The 18,033-nt window shown below is 41.8% G+C and overlaps 1 protein-coding gene across 8 annotated transcripts in view; it reads left to right on the top strand.

The window, feature by feature from the left end:
• The window catches only part of FRMD5 (FERM domain containing 5), a 331,122-nt gene that overhangs the window by 268,489 nt on the left and 44,600 nt on the right, over positions 1–18,033 (top strand). For all 8 annotated transcript variants that reach the window (XR_013761938.1, XM_079127783.1, XM_079127786.1 and 5 more), the window contains exon 2: positions 16,257–16,361. Coding sequence is in view for 6 of the 8 variants with exons in the window: in XM_079127783.1 (XP_078983909.1) it covers positions 16,257–16,361 (105 nt within the window). In the remaining 2 variants the exon portion in view is untranslated. The remainder of the gene's footprint in view (positions 1–16,256; positions 16,362–18,033) is intronic.

Raw genomic sequence — 18,033 nt, 5'->3', positions numbered from 1 at the left:
CAGAGGAAGGCAACCCAGCCCAGGCGGTAGCTGTAAATTGAGGGGAACCTCTAGGAGGGAACTGACCAGCGAGACCTCCCCACCGGGTGAGTCTTCCCTGCCGGGTGAGGTTTCCCCACAAGGACGGTAAAACCAGAGACTCAGGCCCAAAAAGGCCTTGCCTCAGCCCGCAGCCTAGGTCCCCTTTGGATGACCATTGGTCAACAAGTGGAGGCACCTCTGCCCACTAGCAGGGATTATACCCCACCTGAAGGCCACCACTCCTAGAGAGGCAGCTTCCTTGTGGAGCACCGCATTATCAACTTCCTCCAAGACTTCAGCCTACTGAAGGCTAAGGGGGGATATATATAGAAATCTTCAGGGACATTGTAAGTCAATAGAGGAAATCTGCAATATCTCAGCGGTCCACTGATACCTGAACAATATGAGAAAACAAGGAAAGAAAATGCTGCAAACAAATCTAGATGTTACATCAATAAAACCCAACGACAGCATGGCAGAAGAAATGACAGAAAAGGAGTTCAGAATGTACATAATTAAAATGATCAGAGAAGCAAACGATGAGATGAAAGAGCAAATGCATGCACTGAATGATGAGATGAAAGAGCAAATGCAAGCATTGAATGATCGCACCAATCGACAGTTAAAAGAGCAAATACAGGAAGCAAAAGATCATTTCAATAAAGAGTTAGAGATATTGAAAAAAAACCAAACAGAAATCCTTGACATGAAGGAAACAATAAACCAAATTAAGAACTCCATAGAAAGCATATCCTATAGGATAGAACACCTGGAAGACAGAACCTCAGACATTGAAGACAAAATATTTAACCTTGAAAACAAAGTTGAACAAACAGAGAAGATGGTAAGAAATCATGAACAGAATCTACAAGAACTATGGGATATCATGAAAAGGCCAAATTTAAGAATTATTGGGATTGAGGAAGGCCTAGAGAAACAAGCCAAAGGAATGAACAATTTATTCAATGAAATAATATCAGAAAATTTCCCAAATCTGAAGAATGAAATGAAAAATCAAATTCAAGAGGCTTATAGGACTCCAAATACACAAAATTACAACAGACCCACACCAAGGCACATTATAATGAAAATACCTAACATACAAAATAAAGACAGAATTTTAAAGGCTGTGAGAGAAAAGAACCAAATTTCATTCAGGGGGAAACCAATACGGATATCAGCAGATTTTTCAATCCAGACCCTAAAAGCTAGAAGGGCCTGGAACAACATTTTTCAAGCCCTGAAAGAAAATGGATGCCAACCAAGAATCTTATACCCAGCAAAACTTACCTTCAAATTTGACGATAAAATAAAATCCTTCCATGATAAACAAAAGCTAAAAGAATTTACAAAAAGAAAGCCAGCATTAAAGAACATTCTCAACAAAATATTCCATGAGGAAGAGATGAAAAACAAAGAAGCAAATCAGCAAAGGGAGGAATTATCCTAAAGGAATTGTCAAATAAAGGAGGAAACAAGTTGTGTCAAACAAATAAATAAATAAAATTTAAAAAATGAACCAAATGACCGGGAAACCAAATCATATCTTTATAATAACCCTGAATGTTAATGGACTGAATTCATCAATCAAAAGACATAGACTGGCAGATTGGATTAAAAAGAAAGATCCAACAATATGTTGCCTGCAAGAGACTCACCTCATAGAAAAAGATACCCATAGACTAAAGGTGAAAGGATGGGTAAAAACATACCATGCACATGGACTCAGCAAAAAAGCTGGAGTATCCATCCTCATTTCTGATAATGTGAACTTCAAGCCAAAGTTAGTCAGAAGGGATAAAGAAGGTCATTTCATACTGCTTAAGGGAAGCATAAATCAGCAAGATATAACAATCATAAACATCTATGCCCCAAACAGTGGCTCATCCATGTATGTCAAACAAATCCTTCTCAATTTCAGAAACCAAATACACCATAACACAATAATACTAGGTGATTTTAACATGCCTCTCTCACCACTGGACAGATCTTCCAGACAAAAATTGAACAAAGAAACCACAGATCTCAATAACACAATCAATAATTTAGATTTAACGGACATTTATAGAATATACCATCCAACCAAGAGCGAATACACTTTCTTCTCAGCAGCACATGGATCCTTCTCTAAAATAGACCATATATTATGCCACAAAGCTAATGTTAGCAAATACAAGAAGATAGAGACACTACCATGTATTCTATCAGATCATAATGGATTGAAGTTAGAAATAAATGAAAGAGTAAAACACAGAAACTATTCCAACATCTGGAGATTAAACAATATGCTATTATATGATGAATGGATAACAAAAGATATTAGGAAGGAAATTAAAAAATTCTTAGAGGTAAATGAGAACAAAGAAACATCATATCAAAATCTCTGGGACACTATGAAAGCAGTACTTAGAGGGAAATTTATTTCATGGAGTGTATTTAATAAAAGAAGTAAAACTCAACAAATAAACGACCTAACACTACAGCTCAAAGCCTTAGAAAAAGAAGAACAGACCAGCACCAAAAGTAGTAGAAGACAGGAAATAGTTAAACTCAGAGCTGAAATCAATGAAATTGAAACAAAAGCAACAATACAAAAAAATTGACAAAATAAATAGTTGGTTCTTCGAAAAATTAAACAAAATTGATAAACCTTTAGCCACACTAACAAAGAGAAGACGAGAGAAAACCCAAATCACTAAAATTCGGAATGAACAAGGAAATATCACAACAGACAGGATTGAAATACAAAACATAATTAGAAACTATTTTGAAAATCTATACTCCAACAAAATAGAAAATTTCGAAGACATCAACAGGTTTCTAGAGACATATGAATTGCCTAAACTGAACGAGGAGGACATAAACAATTTAAATAGACCAATTTCAAGTACTGAAATAGAAGAAGTCATCAAAAGCCTACCGACAAAGAAAAGTCCGGGACCAGATGGGTTCTCAGCCGAGTTCTACAAAACCTTTAAAGAAGAGCTCATTCCAATACTTCTCAAAGTATTCCATGAAATAGAAGAGGAGGGAACCCTCCCAAACTCATTCTATGAAGCCAATATCACACTGATATCTAAACCAGACAGAGACTCATCAAGGAAAGAAAATTTCAGACCAATATCCTTAATGAACATCGATGCAAAAATTCTCAACAAAATTTTAGCAAATCGCATACAAAAACATATTAAAAAGATAGTGCACCATGATCAAGTGGGTTTCATCCCAGGGATGCAAGGTTGGTTCAACATCAGGAAATCAATAAACATAATTCACCATATTAATAGACTTAAAGTCAAGAATCACATGATTATTTCAATAGATGCAGAAAAAGCATTTGATAAAATACAGCACCCCTTCATGCTCAAAACACTAGAAAAAATAGGGATAGTGGGAACATTCCTTAACATTGTAAAGGCCATTTATGCTAAGCCCATGGCTAATATCATTCTAAATGGTGAAAAACTGAAAGCATTCCCCCTAAAAACTGGAACAAGGCAGGGATGCCCTCTTTCACCACTTCTATTCAACATCGTTCTTGAGACTCTGGCCAGAGCAATTAGACAAACCACAGAAATTAAAGGGATACGAATTGGAAAAGAAGAACTCAAACTATCCCTGTTCGCTAATGACATGATTATATATTTAGAGGAACCTGGAAATTCCACCAGAAAACTCTTAGAACTCATAAGTGAATTCAGTAAAGTAGCAGGTTACAAGATCAATGCCCATAAATCCAACGCATTTTTATACATAAGTGATGAATCTTCAGAAAGAGAAATTAGGAAAACTACCCCATTCACAATAGCCTCGAAAAAAATAAAATACTTGGGAATCAATCTCACAAAAGAGGTGAAAGACCTCTACAATGAGAACTATACAACACTAAAGAAAGAAATTAAAGAACACCTTAGAAGATGGAAAGATCTTCCATGTTCTTGGATAGGAAGAATTAATATTGTCAAAATGGCCATACTACCTAAAGTGCTATACAAATTCAATGCAATTCCAATTAAAATCCCAATGACGTACCTTACAGAAATAGAGCAAGCAATTATGAAATTCATCTGGAAGAATAAGAAACCCAGAATAGCTAAAGCAATCCTTAGCAGGAAGAGTGAAACAGGGGGTATTGCAATACCAGATCTTCAACTCTACTACAAAGCAATAGTAACAAAAACGGCATGGTATTGGTACCAAAATAGAAAGGTAGATCAATGGTACAGAATAGAGGACACGGACACAAACCCAAATAAATACAATTTTCTCATACTAGACAAAGGTGCCAAAAATATGCAATGGAGAAAAGATAGCCTCTTCAACAAATGGTGCTGGGAGAATTGGAAATCCATATGCAACAGAATGAAACTAAACCCATATCTCTCACCATGCACAAAACTAAACTCAAAATGGATTAAGGACCTCAGAATCAGACCAGAGACCCTGCATCTTATAGAAGAAAAAGTAGGTCCAAATCTTCAACATGTCAGCTTAGGACTAGACTTCCTCAACAGGACTCCCATAGCACAAGAAATCAAAGCTAGAATCAACCACTGGGATAGATTCAAACTAAAAAGCTTTCTCTCAGCAAAGGAAACTATCAGCAATGCGAAGAAAGAGCCTACAGAGTGGGAGAATATCTTTGCCAATCATACTTCAGATAGAGCACTAATCTCCAGAATCAATAAAGAACTCAAAAAACTCTACTCCAAGAAGTCAAATAATCCAGTCGACAAATGGGCTAAGGAAATGAATAGACACTTCACAGAAGAAGATCTACAAGCAATCAACAAACATATGGAAAAATGTTCAACATCTCTAGTAATAAGAGAAATGCAAATCAAAACCACCCTAAGATTCCATCTCACCCCAATTAGAATGGCGATTATCAAGAATACGAGCAACAACAGGTGTTGGCGAGGATGTGGGGAGAAAGGTACACTCATACATTGCTGGTGGGGCTGCAAATTAGCGCAGCCACTCTGGAAAGCAGTGTGGAGATTCCTTAGAAAACTTGGAATGGACCCTCCATTTGACCCAGCTATCCCACTCCTTGGCCTATACCCAAAGGACTTAAAATCAGCATACTACAGAGATACAGCCACATCAATGTTCATAGCTGCTCAATTCACAATAGCCAGACTGTGGAACCAACGTAGATGCCCTTCAATTGATGAGTGGATAAAGAAACTGTGGTATATATATACAATGGAATATTACTCAGCCATAAAGAATGATAAAATTATGGCATTTGCAGGCAAATGGATGAAATTGGAGAATATCATGCTCAGTGAGATAAGCCAATCTCAAAAAGCCAAAGGACGAATGATATCGCTAATAAGTGGAGGATGACACACAATGGGGGGGTGGGAGGGGTTATTGTTAGGGTTAGAGTTAGGGTTAGGGAGGGGGGCAAGTATGGAGGAAGGAAGTACTGTATAGAGGGTAAAGAGGGGTGGTAGGGGTGGGGGGAAGGGAAAAAATAACAGAATGAATCAAACAACATTACTCTGTGTAAATTTATGATTACACAAATGGTATGCCTTTACGCCATGTACAAACAGAGAAACAACATGTATCCCATTTGTTTACAATAAAAAAAAAAAAAAAAGAAATGCAGATGCAGACAGGAGTCAGCAGCAGGCAGAGAGACTGAGACAGCCCTCAGCCTCCCCTCCTAGACAAGCAGACCTTAGAGACCAGAAGAGAAAACGTTCTGGAACAGATTCCCTGCAATGACAGCAGAACTAGGGTGAGAAGGGGACTCTTTCTCTGAATTAGTTTTGATGATAACTGCCAGCTTTCTTTCTGGTGATCTCATTCATAGTGAACATGCAGTGAGTTTTGAGCTAGTTAGCCAGTGAACATAAATGGTAATTGGGGACTTGAACCTTGCATCCAGAATTGGGCAGCTGCCAACTGTCATGAAAGGCAGAATTTGAAAACCTGGCAGGAAGGAGCAGAGTTTCTCTATAGCTTTTAACTCTCAGCCTTATGCTCTGAAGTTGTTTCCCTTGGTACGGGAAAACATGGGAGCTAAATGAAAGTGAGAATTGTGCAGACGGAGTTGGATTGTGGTAGAGTTCAAATATCTACTTCTTCCCCTTAGCCCTGTAGTCTTGGCTTCAAGAGCTACTAGTCACCAACAGATGCTAGAGAATGGTAGATCTAATCCAGTGGTCTCCAGACCAGCATCACCCGGGAATTTGTTAGAAACAAGAATTCTGAGACTCCACTCCAGACCCACTGGCCCTGATACTCAGTGGGGGGCAGGGGATCTGTGTTTTAACTAGTCTTCCAAGTGATTCTGATGCAGGCTCAAGTTTGAGAACCACTGGTTCTGAATATGGAGCAGTTCCATTAAGTAACAATAGAGAATGGAACACAACATGATTCGATAGTCACTGCATCTTTCAAAGTTTTAACTTTGATTAGAATAAAAAGAAAAAAGTACCTGGCAAAATGTATTTCAGTAAATTAACTCAGAACTTCCCTTTCTCTTAACAGATTCTCTCTAGAGTCAAAGCTACAGGAGCTAACTGTAGTGTAACCTGAGCATCCCCAGGTGAATGAATATACAATCCTGGGGCCCAACTGAGTTCTGCCTGCTGTGATGAGGGCCTTTCAAGGAAGGCACTGGCTGTCCTTCTCAAGAGAAGCAAGGAGAATGACCTGACCCATCTGGTCCTAGCATAGGATGGCAGCAGCTTTGTGTGACTGGATGTGCTGTGGGGAACTTGAGACTCTGATCAGGGAGCCATGGGCTCTACTCACCCTTCCTCTTCCTATTGTACATCCGTTCACCTGGGAATGTGGAGTGTGGAAGCAGGGGGTTGATGCTACAGTTAGCTCCTGTAGCTTTAACTACAGAGAGAACCTGCTACATTCTTTAAGAGGCTCTGAATTAATTTATGGAAATACATTTTGCCAGATACTTTTTTCTTTTTAATTTAGTCAGAACCAAGGCATTAAAAAGTACAGTGTGTGTTGGAATTGTATGGTATCTGGTCCTCAACCTCATTCAACTTCTCTTTCTCAGAGAGCATGTCAGGAACATAGTAGAGGTTCTGCCTTTGTCTCTAGCAGGAGTAGCAACTGCCAGGCATCTCAAGGAGTTTGGGTTGATTGTATATATTTGATATTTTCTACTCTTCTCTGACCAAGTCTGGAAAAAATAGCCTTGGGGAAGAGAAGATGCAGATCTGTGCTTTGAGAGTCACTTGGAGTAGATTTCCAAAATGGTGTCAGATTCCTATAGGAGGGGACACTGCAAGGTGAATAGCTGGCCAGGATCCACCCCAGCATTCTGATCCAGGCTTCTGTACCTTGAAGGCATAGTCTCATTGCTGAAGCCTCATAGAGTTTTAAGTCCATTCATTCTGAAGGAAGAGGAGGTCATAGGAGGCAGGGGAAGTTGGTAGAAAAAATTCACAGTTCTTATGTACATTGTGTCTCTTATTTGGGACCTCAAAAATAATCCTTTTAAAGATGTGGTATTAACCCTATTTTATTTTTTATTTTTATTTTGTTATTTGTTCTAATTAGTTATTCATGATAGTAGAGTACATTTTGACACATCATACATAAATAGAGTGTAACTTCTTGTTCTGGTTGTACTTGATGCAGAGTTACACAGGTCATGTAATCATATATGCTCATAGGATAACAATTCATTCTACTATCATTCCTACCTCCAGGCCCCCTCCTTTCCCTTCACTCCCCTCTGTCTAATCCAAAGTACCTCTGTTCTTCCCTAGCCTCCCCTCCATATTATGAATTAGCACCCACATATCAGAGAGAACATTTGACCTTTGGTTCTTTCAGATTGCCTTATTTCACTTAGCATGATATTCTCCAGTTCTGTCCATTTACTGGCAAATGCCATACTTTCATTCTTCTTTAAGGATGAGCAATATTCCACTGTGTACATGCACCACATTTTCTTTATGCATTCATCTGTTGAAGGGCATCTAGGTTGGTTCCATAGTTTAGCTATTGTGAATTGAGATGCTATAAACATTGATATGACTGTGTCACCATAGTATGCTGATTTTAAGTCCTTTGGGTATAGACCTAGGAGTGGGATAACTGGGTCAAATTGTGGTTCCATTCCAAGTTTTCTGAGGTATCTCCGTGTTACTTTGTATAGTTTAACCCTGTTTTATAGATAAGGAAACTGATGTTCAGACAGCTTACAGGACAGGTCTGAGATCACAATGGAGAAGTCACTGAACAGGGTTTTGTTCGAGTCTAGCATTGTTCTCAGGCCTTTGCCTTTCCAGCGCGCTTCCACTCTGCTCCCCATACCTCCACCTCAAGTTCTAGGGAACATGAGTGACCTGAAGGATACTTGAAAATGAGACTGTACTAGGATTCAGAAATCCCAACCTGTTCTATTTATAGGGTATGTCCACTCAGAATCTATAATTTATGTTGATGTTGGTCAATAATTTTCTGTGAGGAAGAGGAAGTTGGGGGAATAGGTATGGGGTTATGAGAACAGATGGGCTTATATTTCTCCTAGCCCTGACCACCCTGACCTCTTCCTACATCCCCAGAAATTCATGGATTTGTCAGATAACATAGTATTTGTCCTTTGCCACCCCCGCAAAAAAAAAAAAAAAAAAAATTAGTTGTCAAACTGTCCTTAGGTTTAAGGGCAAGGTGAAGTTCATTCGTCCCGATATTCTGGACTTTCTTTAAAAGCTACCTGAAGCAGTATTATATGAGAAGCATAGGTGTGTGAGAAGGGGTGTGTGTGTGTGTGTGTGTGTGTGTGTGTGTGTGTGTGTGTGAGAGAGAGAGAGAGAGAGAGAGGGAATGAATATGAATATGAGCTTCACACAGACTAGTGAGTTTTGTTTTGTTTTGTTTTCCCAAACAAGCCTGATTGAGTTTCCAGTAATTCTGCAGATATGATAATACTAGTCCTCTGAGATATTCTCACCGGCCAGAAAAACACAACTCAAAATTACTGGATCAATAGCAAGATGTGGTGATGCTTCTGAGTCGGTCACCTTACTTGTAAAAATGGCCTTACCATGGGAAAGATGGACAAATTGCTTTTCTTCAGATCCAACTCTGTTTTTCTTTTCTTTTTTTCCAGGAACTTTACTAGGTATAAGGAACCCGCATAGGAATGAGATGATGTAGCTCTAGAAGGATCATCATTGATATCTCCATAAGTCTGGCCCTCTTATTAGCCCTGCTCTTACAAACTGTGTAACAGCTGCATGTTTGAGGTTCTGCTCTGAAGGTCTTAATTGCCCTTGTTGAGTCTGTTTTGGGCCATCTGTGCTGACAGAACACTTAGCCCTCCTTCCCATGACATTTGCTTGCACACATTGACCTCCATGTTCCATGTTGAATGTGAGTTCCCTACTCCACGTGCACATCATTTGAGTGCCATGCCATGTGGTAGTGATCTAAGCCAGTTCTCTGACCCAAGTGAGGACTTCCAAGAGGGCTCCCTGCAGCATTGCACCTGGCATGTGACCCTACAGACATCAGTGCAGCATCATGAAAATGACCCTGCTCTTTTAATTTGCATGTGGAATGGGGGGTGTTGGGGCAAAGAAGCTCTTGCATTTATTAAGGGTTAGGTAAGAACCATGGCCAAGGAACACAGATCCTGTTTCCCTCTGTATTCTGCTCTCCCACCCTTTGCTCTTGGCTGCTCCCCTGGGAGTCACATGGTCATCTGGCCCCATGGAAGCCTCTTCGTGCTACAGTTTGGATACCAACTGCCTGCTTGGGCCCCATCCTCCCCAGCCTGACTGCTGAGTTCTGAGACAGGACCCAGGAGAACACCTGGGCAGGGCTGAGCTGTGTCCTCACTGCATTTGTGGCAGCCTGTAACACAAGATGGTGTGGCTTCAAATGGGCATCTTTGTATTTCCCCCTGGAATGAGATTCCTGATCCATCTCCCAGAGTGAGCTGGCTGTTCTCCTAGCTGCAGCCTCAGCAGCTTCTGGACAGATTTTGTTGGTTTACCACTAAGCAAGAAAAGTTAGCTCCTGTGCCAGGAGCCAGAGAGGGGCTCCCTCCCTTCAAAGAAAATGTAAATGAGCATGGAAGGTGCTGAGGTTGGGGAATCTGGGCCCTGTTATTAGCACTTGTGCCCCTCACCCTCCCTCCGCCTCAGATAGCTGGGCTGTGTGTGGGGTGGGAGCAGGGGAGGTAGGAGCCACCCCAGTAATTCAGTCACCCTTCTGCTCTGCTCACTCATGCCAGGGCCCTGAGAAGATGAGCTAATGTGTCCATTCCCCTGTAACATTAAAGAACTTTTACACAGCATCTGCTCCTGAACCTGGCAGACATCAGCACACACATGCCCTTAGAGAACTCTGATGAGGACGGCAAGAATGCCTTTTGCCTACAAGAAATTTAAATATAAATTTAATCTGGAATGGAGACTGAGTGCCGATCCCTTCCCTGTCAGACCTCTGAGGGCAACTTGTTCAGCTCCTGCCTCTCCTCCAAGCCCCCTTATATTAGTGCGGTCTTCTTCAACCCCTGGACTCTTGTACTTTTGGTTCACAGGGACCCACTTTCTGTAATCCTTCCCTCTTTATCTCTGCCTTCTCAGTCAGTTCCCATTTAACTGCATGTGGCAGAAGCTGAAGGAAGCTGTGATCCTTCTTGTCCATTCAAAGCCTCACTTAGTTGGTATTAAAATATGTGTGCCTCGCAGGTAGATAGGATTGGATAAAGTGAAGCTTAATGAGTGGGGCTCTCTTCATGCTGGCTACCCTCATCAGGATGCACCATGCCAGGGCCGACTCCATCCATGATGGGTTAAAATAAAGCTTCTCTGTCTCAAAAGCACTCATTATGAGGCAGAAAATGCAATTAACCTTGAAGAGTTTAGGTCACTGACCCAGGCTTGCTTGCTGCTTCCTGCCTCAGTCCCTTGACTAAAGAATAGGCAAAACATAGAGAAACAGAATCACACTTTCCAGGGAGGAGCAAGAATAGAAATTCTACCAGCCTCAGTTGCAGAATGATTCTAAGAGCTTCATGGATTATTCTGTGCACCATGGGGAGAGAATAAATGGATTTTCTTACCTGCCCTGATATTTTTGAATATGTGTAGGTATTGTTGTGGTTCATAAAATTCAAATTTATTTTTAAGTGAGTACTTAATATAAGTTATTTTGACCTAGTAATGTCTTGGGAGGAGAACGACCTCTGAGGTTTAGCTGGAGGATAAGGATTTGGGTGCTCCGCCTCAGCTTACTTGTCCTAAAGATAAACTTTCTCAGGAGTGGAGCTCTGACTTTGTGACTAAACAGTAATCACCTGTCAGCAAGAATGGCTGTTTCTGCAGTATAATCAATGGCACAACATTCAGCACACACAGTGCAGTATATCCATAGTGCCAGGGTAACTGCAGGCAAAGGGAAGAAAAGATAGAAGTCTCTAGGCTTTGCCATCCCACCAAAAGAGAAGACTAACTGCACAGAATATTCCAGAAACCCCTAGACTTAGGGATAGGAGACTGTGGAGAGGGTATCCTAGAACACAACTGGCATTTATAAGTGTAAGGGGACTCCTGAGGTCAGGAAGTCCTAGAATTCCTAAAATTATTCACACCAATGGCTTGCTGTAGATGGTCCAACTGCAAGTGACTCCACCCAGAGGCCACCTCAGGCCACCCCTTCAGTTACAGGCTTTGAGTACCCCAAGGGAGGGGCATGTTGTGGAAAGTGCCTCCACAGCGCTGAGTCATTCCGCCTTTGTATCTGAAGGGTTATGGAAAATAATGTTCCTACAAGACAGCTCCCCAAGAAAAACGGAGGGACAGTGTGGCTCGGGAGGAGAGAGAGAAATTAGCTGAACATTAAAATCTCCTAGTACATCCTTTCCCAATAATAATGGGCCCTGAGGGGAAAAAGGAAACTTTCATCACTTAACAGGTTCATCCCCAGCATCTCCACCAAAAGCAAACATTTACTCCTTCCCAAACCCAGTGCATCTTGAAGGAAGGAGGCAAATACTGAAATGCTTGACCCTGGACTTTTACCCTTCCCCATTGCAGATGAGTCCTGGAAGGAGAAAAGCAAATAATGCTTTAGGTAACAATGGGTCCCAGAGGAAGGAAGATAAGCAGTGAACACTGAGTTGTGAGCTTTTCCCAGTGACAGTAAGTTTCAAACTTTTTACAACTGTCTTCCTGAGTTAAAATTTTAACCTGCACAACTAGGTCCCTGACTGTCCAAACTGCACATCCACAGTCTCCAATGAAACTATAAAACCCAGTTTCCTTCTGTAACCCTGGGGCCATCTCCATACCCAGAAAATGAGTCCTCCTGTGCCTGATTGATTGACTTCGCTGCAGAATAAAGGAAAGCTTGTTAATCCACAGTTTGCTTCCCATCTTCTGCCTCCGTCATTTGTGGGCCATGAGCTTATAGTATCTGCTGGAAATTTAAACTTCATGGAGGTCTGCTTCCAGGAGGAGATCTGTTCTACCTCTCTCTCCACTCCTTTCACCTAGTCCTATCCCTGGTGAAAGATGCTTCTTTCCATGAGTCTGTGGCAACAGCCTCATAGCCATGTATCTACCACAGGCAAATGGGAATCTGAGGGAACTATGACTTAATGGTGGGGAGCACACCAGGGAAACCCACCAGATGCTGAGAGATAACCAGAGGAAGATCATTTTTATAGCTACAGGGAATATGAAATGGGACAGTTTCTTGTTCCCTAATTCATGCAGCTGAGAGCCTTACAAGTACATCTCAGCTGCCAGCCCATGAGAATGAGTTGTTTTTGTGGAAGGCAGGGTTCTTATTAAAAGTCCTTGTGATTTCCATGACAGAAGCAGTTTCCCCATGGCTATTTCCCAAGCTCCTATAATATGGTTGCTGTATGTATGGAAGCAAGCTCCTTCAGCCATTAAAATTCATACTAACTGATCCCAAATGTAGTAGCCAGCTTGGTGCAAAGTAAAATTTGTAGAGGAAAATAATCACAATATGCATTTTGTACAATTCCATTTCCGTTTTTCTGAAAGAGATAATAGTGTAGGATGTGCTGTGTGGGATAGAGTTGAACATATTTCCTCTACTCCCAGAGAACCTTAAACATGAGTTTAAACTCTGAGGCATCAGTGAGGAAGTGGTTAGGCCCTGCCCAAAGAGAAGATTGCTGATGGAGTCCTTTGAAAGACCCAGTTTGTGACCCACCACCCAGGAGTCCTGATATGATTCCTAATCTCTGCCCTGAGAGTAACTCTTTCTGGTTGGAAGCCAAAGAGTGTGGGAATGGGACCACTACTTCAGAAGTAGAGAAGGGAGCTGGGTGTGGTACATGCCTGTAATCCCAGCTACTTGGGAGGCTGAGGCAGGAGGATCACAAGTTCAAAGCCAGCCTCAGGACTTAGCAAGACCCTGTCTCCAAATAAATATTAAAAAGGGTCAGGGGCTGGGGATATAGCTCAGTTGGTAGAGTGCAAGCACAAGGTCCTGGGTTCAATCCCCAGCACCACAAAAACAAAAAAAGGATAGGGTTGTGGCTCTGTAGTTAAGCGTCCCTGGTTCAATCCCTGGTAACACACACACACACACAAGGAGAGGGAGTGTGAGGCCAGCAGAAGAGGAGAGAGAGGGGCCTCTCCTCCTCTGAGTGTCCACATGGTCCCTCCTCCTCTGAGTGTCCACCACTCATCATTCCATCCCTGCAAGGATAAGCTTCTTAAGATATTTGTGAGAGGTTTGATATCCTGCCCTAGTTCTTCTTCAATGGTGTAGGGTGAACCAGCAGAAGAGGCAGAAGTGAGGTATAAATCTTCCATGAACAAGCATGTTTTTAAGACCTGTTTCTTAGAGTAGGGACAGGTCCTTCTGTGCCAACACCTTGGTATAGGTACAGGTCTCACCTTGGCACAGATGAGATCTTTGGATCTTATAAAACAACCTCAATTTGTATACAAAGTTAGACATGGACAGACCAGAGATGGTCATCTGAGTCGAACTGCAGAGGCCACTGGGGACAGGCCAAGAGATCGATGCTTTGTAGACCTTCAGATGTTCTGACAGTTTCCTGCAAGTCATTCTCCTTCCAGTCATCCTAGATAATCAGGCAGGTCTCGGAAGTAGAAGTTATGGGTTATAAACAACTTAACATCTTAACATTTTATCAAACCTTTTAGCCAAACTTCTACCTGCTATTCTCTCAATAATTTATTCAACAAATAACTATTGCAGACCTACCTGCCTTCTACCAGACCCTGCGCTGTTCTGGGGAAGACCCCCATCTTCAAGAAAATTACAGTCTCAAAAGGAGCAGATGGGTCTGGGCTTGTGGCTCAGTGGTAGAGCACTTGCCTAGCATGTGCGAGGCACAGGGTTCAATTCTCAGTACCGCATATAAATAAATGAATAAAATAAAGGTCTATCAACATCTAAAAAAATATTAAAAAAAAAAAAGGAGCAGACTACAAATAAGTAAACAAGTCAAAGAGGTAATTACAGATTGTTAAAAGTGGATGAAGATCATAAACAGAATAATGAGATGGAAAGCTAGAGAGGCCCCATTCTTTAGAGGAAGACCTCTCTGCAGAATGGGCTTTTGAACTGAGACCATAAGGATAAGAGTGGCTAAGAAGAGCTACAGGAAGAGCATTCCAGGCAGTGGGGGGCAAAAAAGCCTTGGTGTATTCAGGAACAGGCCACAGCCAGGGTGCAGTGAGGAGAATGATTTGGGATGAGCTCAGAAAGAAGGCAGAAGCTGGGCTATATAGGGCATTACAGGTCATAACCAGAGGTAGGACTTTATTTATTCTGAGAGCAATGGAAAGACAATGGCAGTGTGAAGAAGAAGTGAGGAGTGTAATTAAAGATCACTGAATGTTTACTATCACATTGTTTGTAATAAACTAGAAACAAATTCCATCAGTGTGGAACTGGATAAACTCTGAGACATATTAGTATTCCCTGCTATAGAAGGATTTGCAAGATATCCTAAGTGGAAGAAAAAAAAAAAAAAACAGAATAGAATATAAAAATGTGCTGCAGCCAGGCACAATGGCATATGCCTGTAATCCCAGTGACTGAGGAGGCTGAGGCAGGAAGATCACAAGTCCCAGGACAGCCTCAATAACTTAGCAAGACCCTAAGATACTCAAAACAAATTTTAATCGTCATCTGACCCTGAACTTCAGAGGCCACTGGGGACAGGCCAAGAGATGGATGCTTTACAGATGTTCTGACAGGTCCCTGCAAGTCATTCTCCTTCCAGTCATCCTAGATACCCAAGCAGATCTCTGAAGAGCAAAACAAAATTTTTTAAAAAGGACTGGGGGTGTAGTTCAGTGATTAAGTGCCCCTGAGTCCAATCCCCAGTACCAACATAGATGATGATAATAATAATAATAATAATAATAATAATATGCTGCAAAGAGAGGCTAGGGACATAACTCAGTGGTAGATCTCGTGCTTAGCATATGTGAAGCCCTGGGTCCAATCCTCAGCACTGCAAAAAATAGTGTGAAATTTTATTTTAAAGAGGAGATGTCAATGTGTATAGGTTTGCCTATGTAGAAAATTTTACATAAAAGTTACACAAAAAGCTGGTAGTAAATTGCTTCTGGGGTTAGTAACTGGGACTCAGGGAGACTAAAATGGAAGGGAGAATAAGTCTTCATAGTATACTATGTTCTTTTGTACGTTTGAATAGAGTACAATGTGCCTGTGTTACTTATTACTTATTTAATTTACACAAAAAGACATTTTATGTAAATTGTGATTTCTATGTGGAAAATACACTGAGCAAGGAAATAGTGGAAGCAGAGAATCCCTTAGAGACTGGCAGTGGTCCATTTGGGAGATAGTGGTGGCTTGACCTATGGAGATGAAGAAAAGTGGATGAATTCAAGATAGCCTTTAGAGGCAGAGCCTGCTGGATTTGGTATCATTCCTGCTGTATTCCAAGCTGAAGTTGCTTGTTCCTACCAGTTTAAGAAAGATTTGTGCATTAGATATTGGAACTGGGCTTAGCTGACTCTATGCCAAATTCTTTGACATCTTATTGGCAGGGAGGGTCGTTGGGCTCCTTCCAAGTGCTAAAAGCCTCAGAATTCCAGAGAATGTCTGATTTAGGACACAGTTATGGACATGTGCCCTCTTCATCTCTATATGCAACAGCTATAAACAGTTTTTAATGACTATAAAGACAAAGTCACGCTGAAGAAGACCACTCATTTCTCAATGGAGCTTGCTTTTTTTTGCAGAGAGATGCCAAAGGCCAGTACCTGTTTGACCTTCTTTGCCACCACCTGAACCTACTTGAGAAAGACTATTTTGGGATCCGCTTTGTGGACCCAGATAAGCAGCGGGTAAGTCAAAATTCAAAGCACAAAGGGAGCAGAAGCTCAGATAATAAGCCTGAATTCTTAAACTGTTGCTCATATTCAGAGTTTAGCCTCAGGAATCAGAGACCAGCCAGACCCGGCACTTGAATGCCATTGCTTCAAATCATAGCATTAGACCTGGAAGCATCTTAGCTTGGACTCACCTGGAGAAGCATGGTGTTTTACAGATGCAGAAATGGCAGCCTAAAGAGCTTAAGTGATTTGCCGAAAGTTGTCTGGTTGGAGACATAGCAGATGGGCTAGTGTTGTGGTCTCAGGGTCAAGTGCACAGGGTGAGCTTTCTCTGCCCCCTTTCTAGTAAATGGACCACAGTGCAGTGTTCTGGTTATGCAGGCCTCACTGGGGTTCCATGCCAACCCCGTCTAGGCAGAAAAGCAAGTCAAACGGACATAGACCCTTCAGAAACTTGCACATCCTACAGTTTCTGCTCTGCTCTGTGTTACACAGACAGTTCTGCAGACAATAGACATTGACAAGACAATGATGTTCCAGACAGATACAGGAACAAGCCCATTATCCTTAGCCCCTACTTCGTCTCCAGCTTCACCTCCCCTGACCTTCTCCTCTCTGCTGTAGTGAAGCCAGACAATACTGTCCCATCTTTTCAGACCCTTCACCTTTGCAGCTCCGCTGCCAGAACATGCTTCTCCTTTTCCTCACTTCTCCGCACTCCACACTTTTCTTCTGGCTACCTCCTTTTCACACTTAAGGTCTTACCTTAGACTCTCACTTCCTCCAGGAGGTCTTCTCTAACCCTGCTCTGTATTAAGGGTCCTCTTCAGACCTGTACCCTCTACTACACCTGTCATAGTGCTTGTTATACCTTGCTGCGATTACCTGTGTTCCCTGCAAATGTGTGAGTCCCCCGAGGGCACAGATTTTATCTCACTCATCACTGACTTCAATGTAACTAGCATAGAGCATAGAATGTTGCTGATGTCCTAGAAGCATTTGCTGAAGGAAGGAAGGAATGAGTGAGTTAATGGTTTATAGTGCCCTATTTCTCACCGCCATCTGCCCAGCTTGCACACATCTGCAGTTGCTATAATTTCTGTTCATCCTCCCTTGCTGTCTGTGAGAATGTGCTCTTCACATCCACATTAAAGTGGGAAAAGATGCGGAAGCATCCAGCCTCTATATTCCAGCTCACCACCCAAGTTCACCTGTCGCTTTCCAAAACAAAAAAACAGTATTACAAATCCCAGAGGGCCCTCCTTTTATGAGTTCAGGAGTTCCTTCAGTTTCAAACATGGGGTTTGTCTCCACCATTATCTGGGACCCGGAACTCTAGAGGGCACAATATCCCTGCACTGCTGGGGTCACAGACACTGAATGGATATGCCCCTCACCATGTCAGAGTCAAAGTGCTATTTTTCTTTAATGCCCTGAATGACTTTGTGTTCCAGGTTACACCTAGGATTGTGTACTAAACACATGAACTTCAGGAACTACTCTAAAGAATCATGTCCCTTTCCTTTGACTAGCCATGCCCCACTCCTCACTGATATATTTTATTCCTCCAAGCCCAGTAGAGCTTTGAGCAGCATCAGTGTTTGGGAAGAAGTGATGAGGTCAGCCCTTCACTCTATAAAAGCTCCACTCTGATGACATAAATACTCTTCTTAGCTCTAGACCT

The sequence above is a fragment of the Sciurus vulgaris genome, assembly GCF_902686455.1.
Source record: "Sciurus vulgaris genome assembly, chromosome: 2".
NCBI lineage: Eukaryota > Metazoa > Chordata > Mammalia > Rodentia > Sciuridae > Sciurus > Sciurus vulgaris.
The sequence above is the reverse complement of the archived record's forward strand: the minus strand, read 5'-3'. Positions and strand labels throughout refer to the sequence as shown.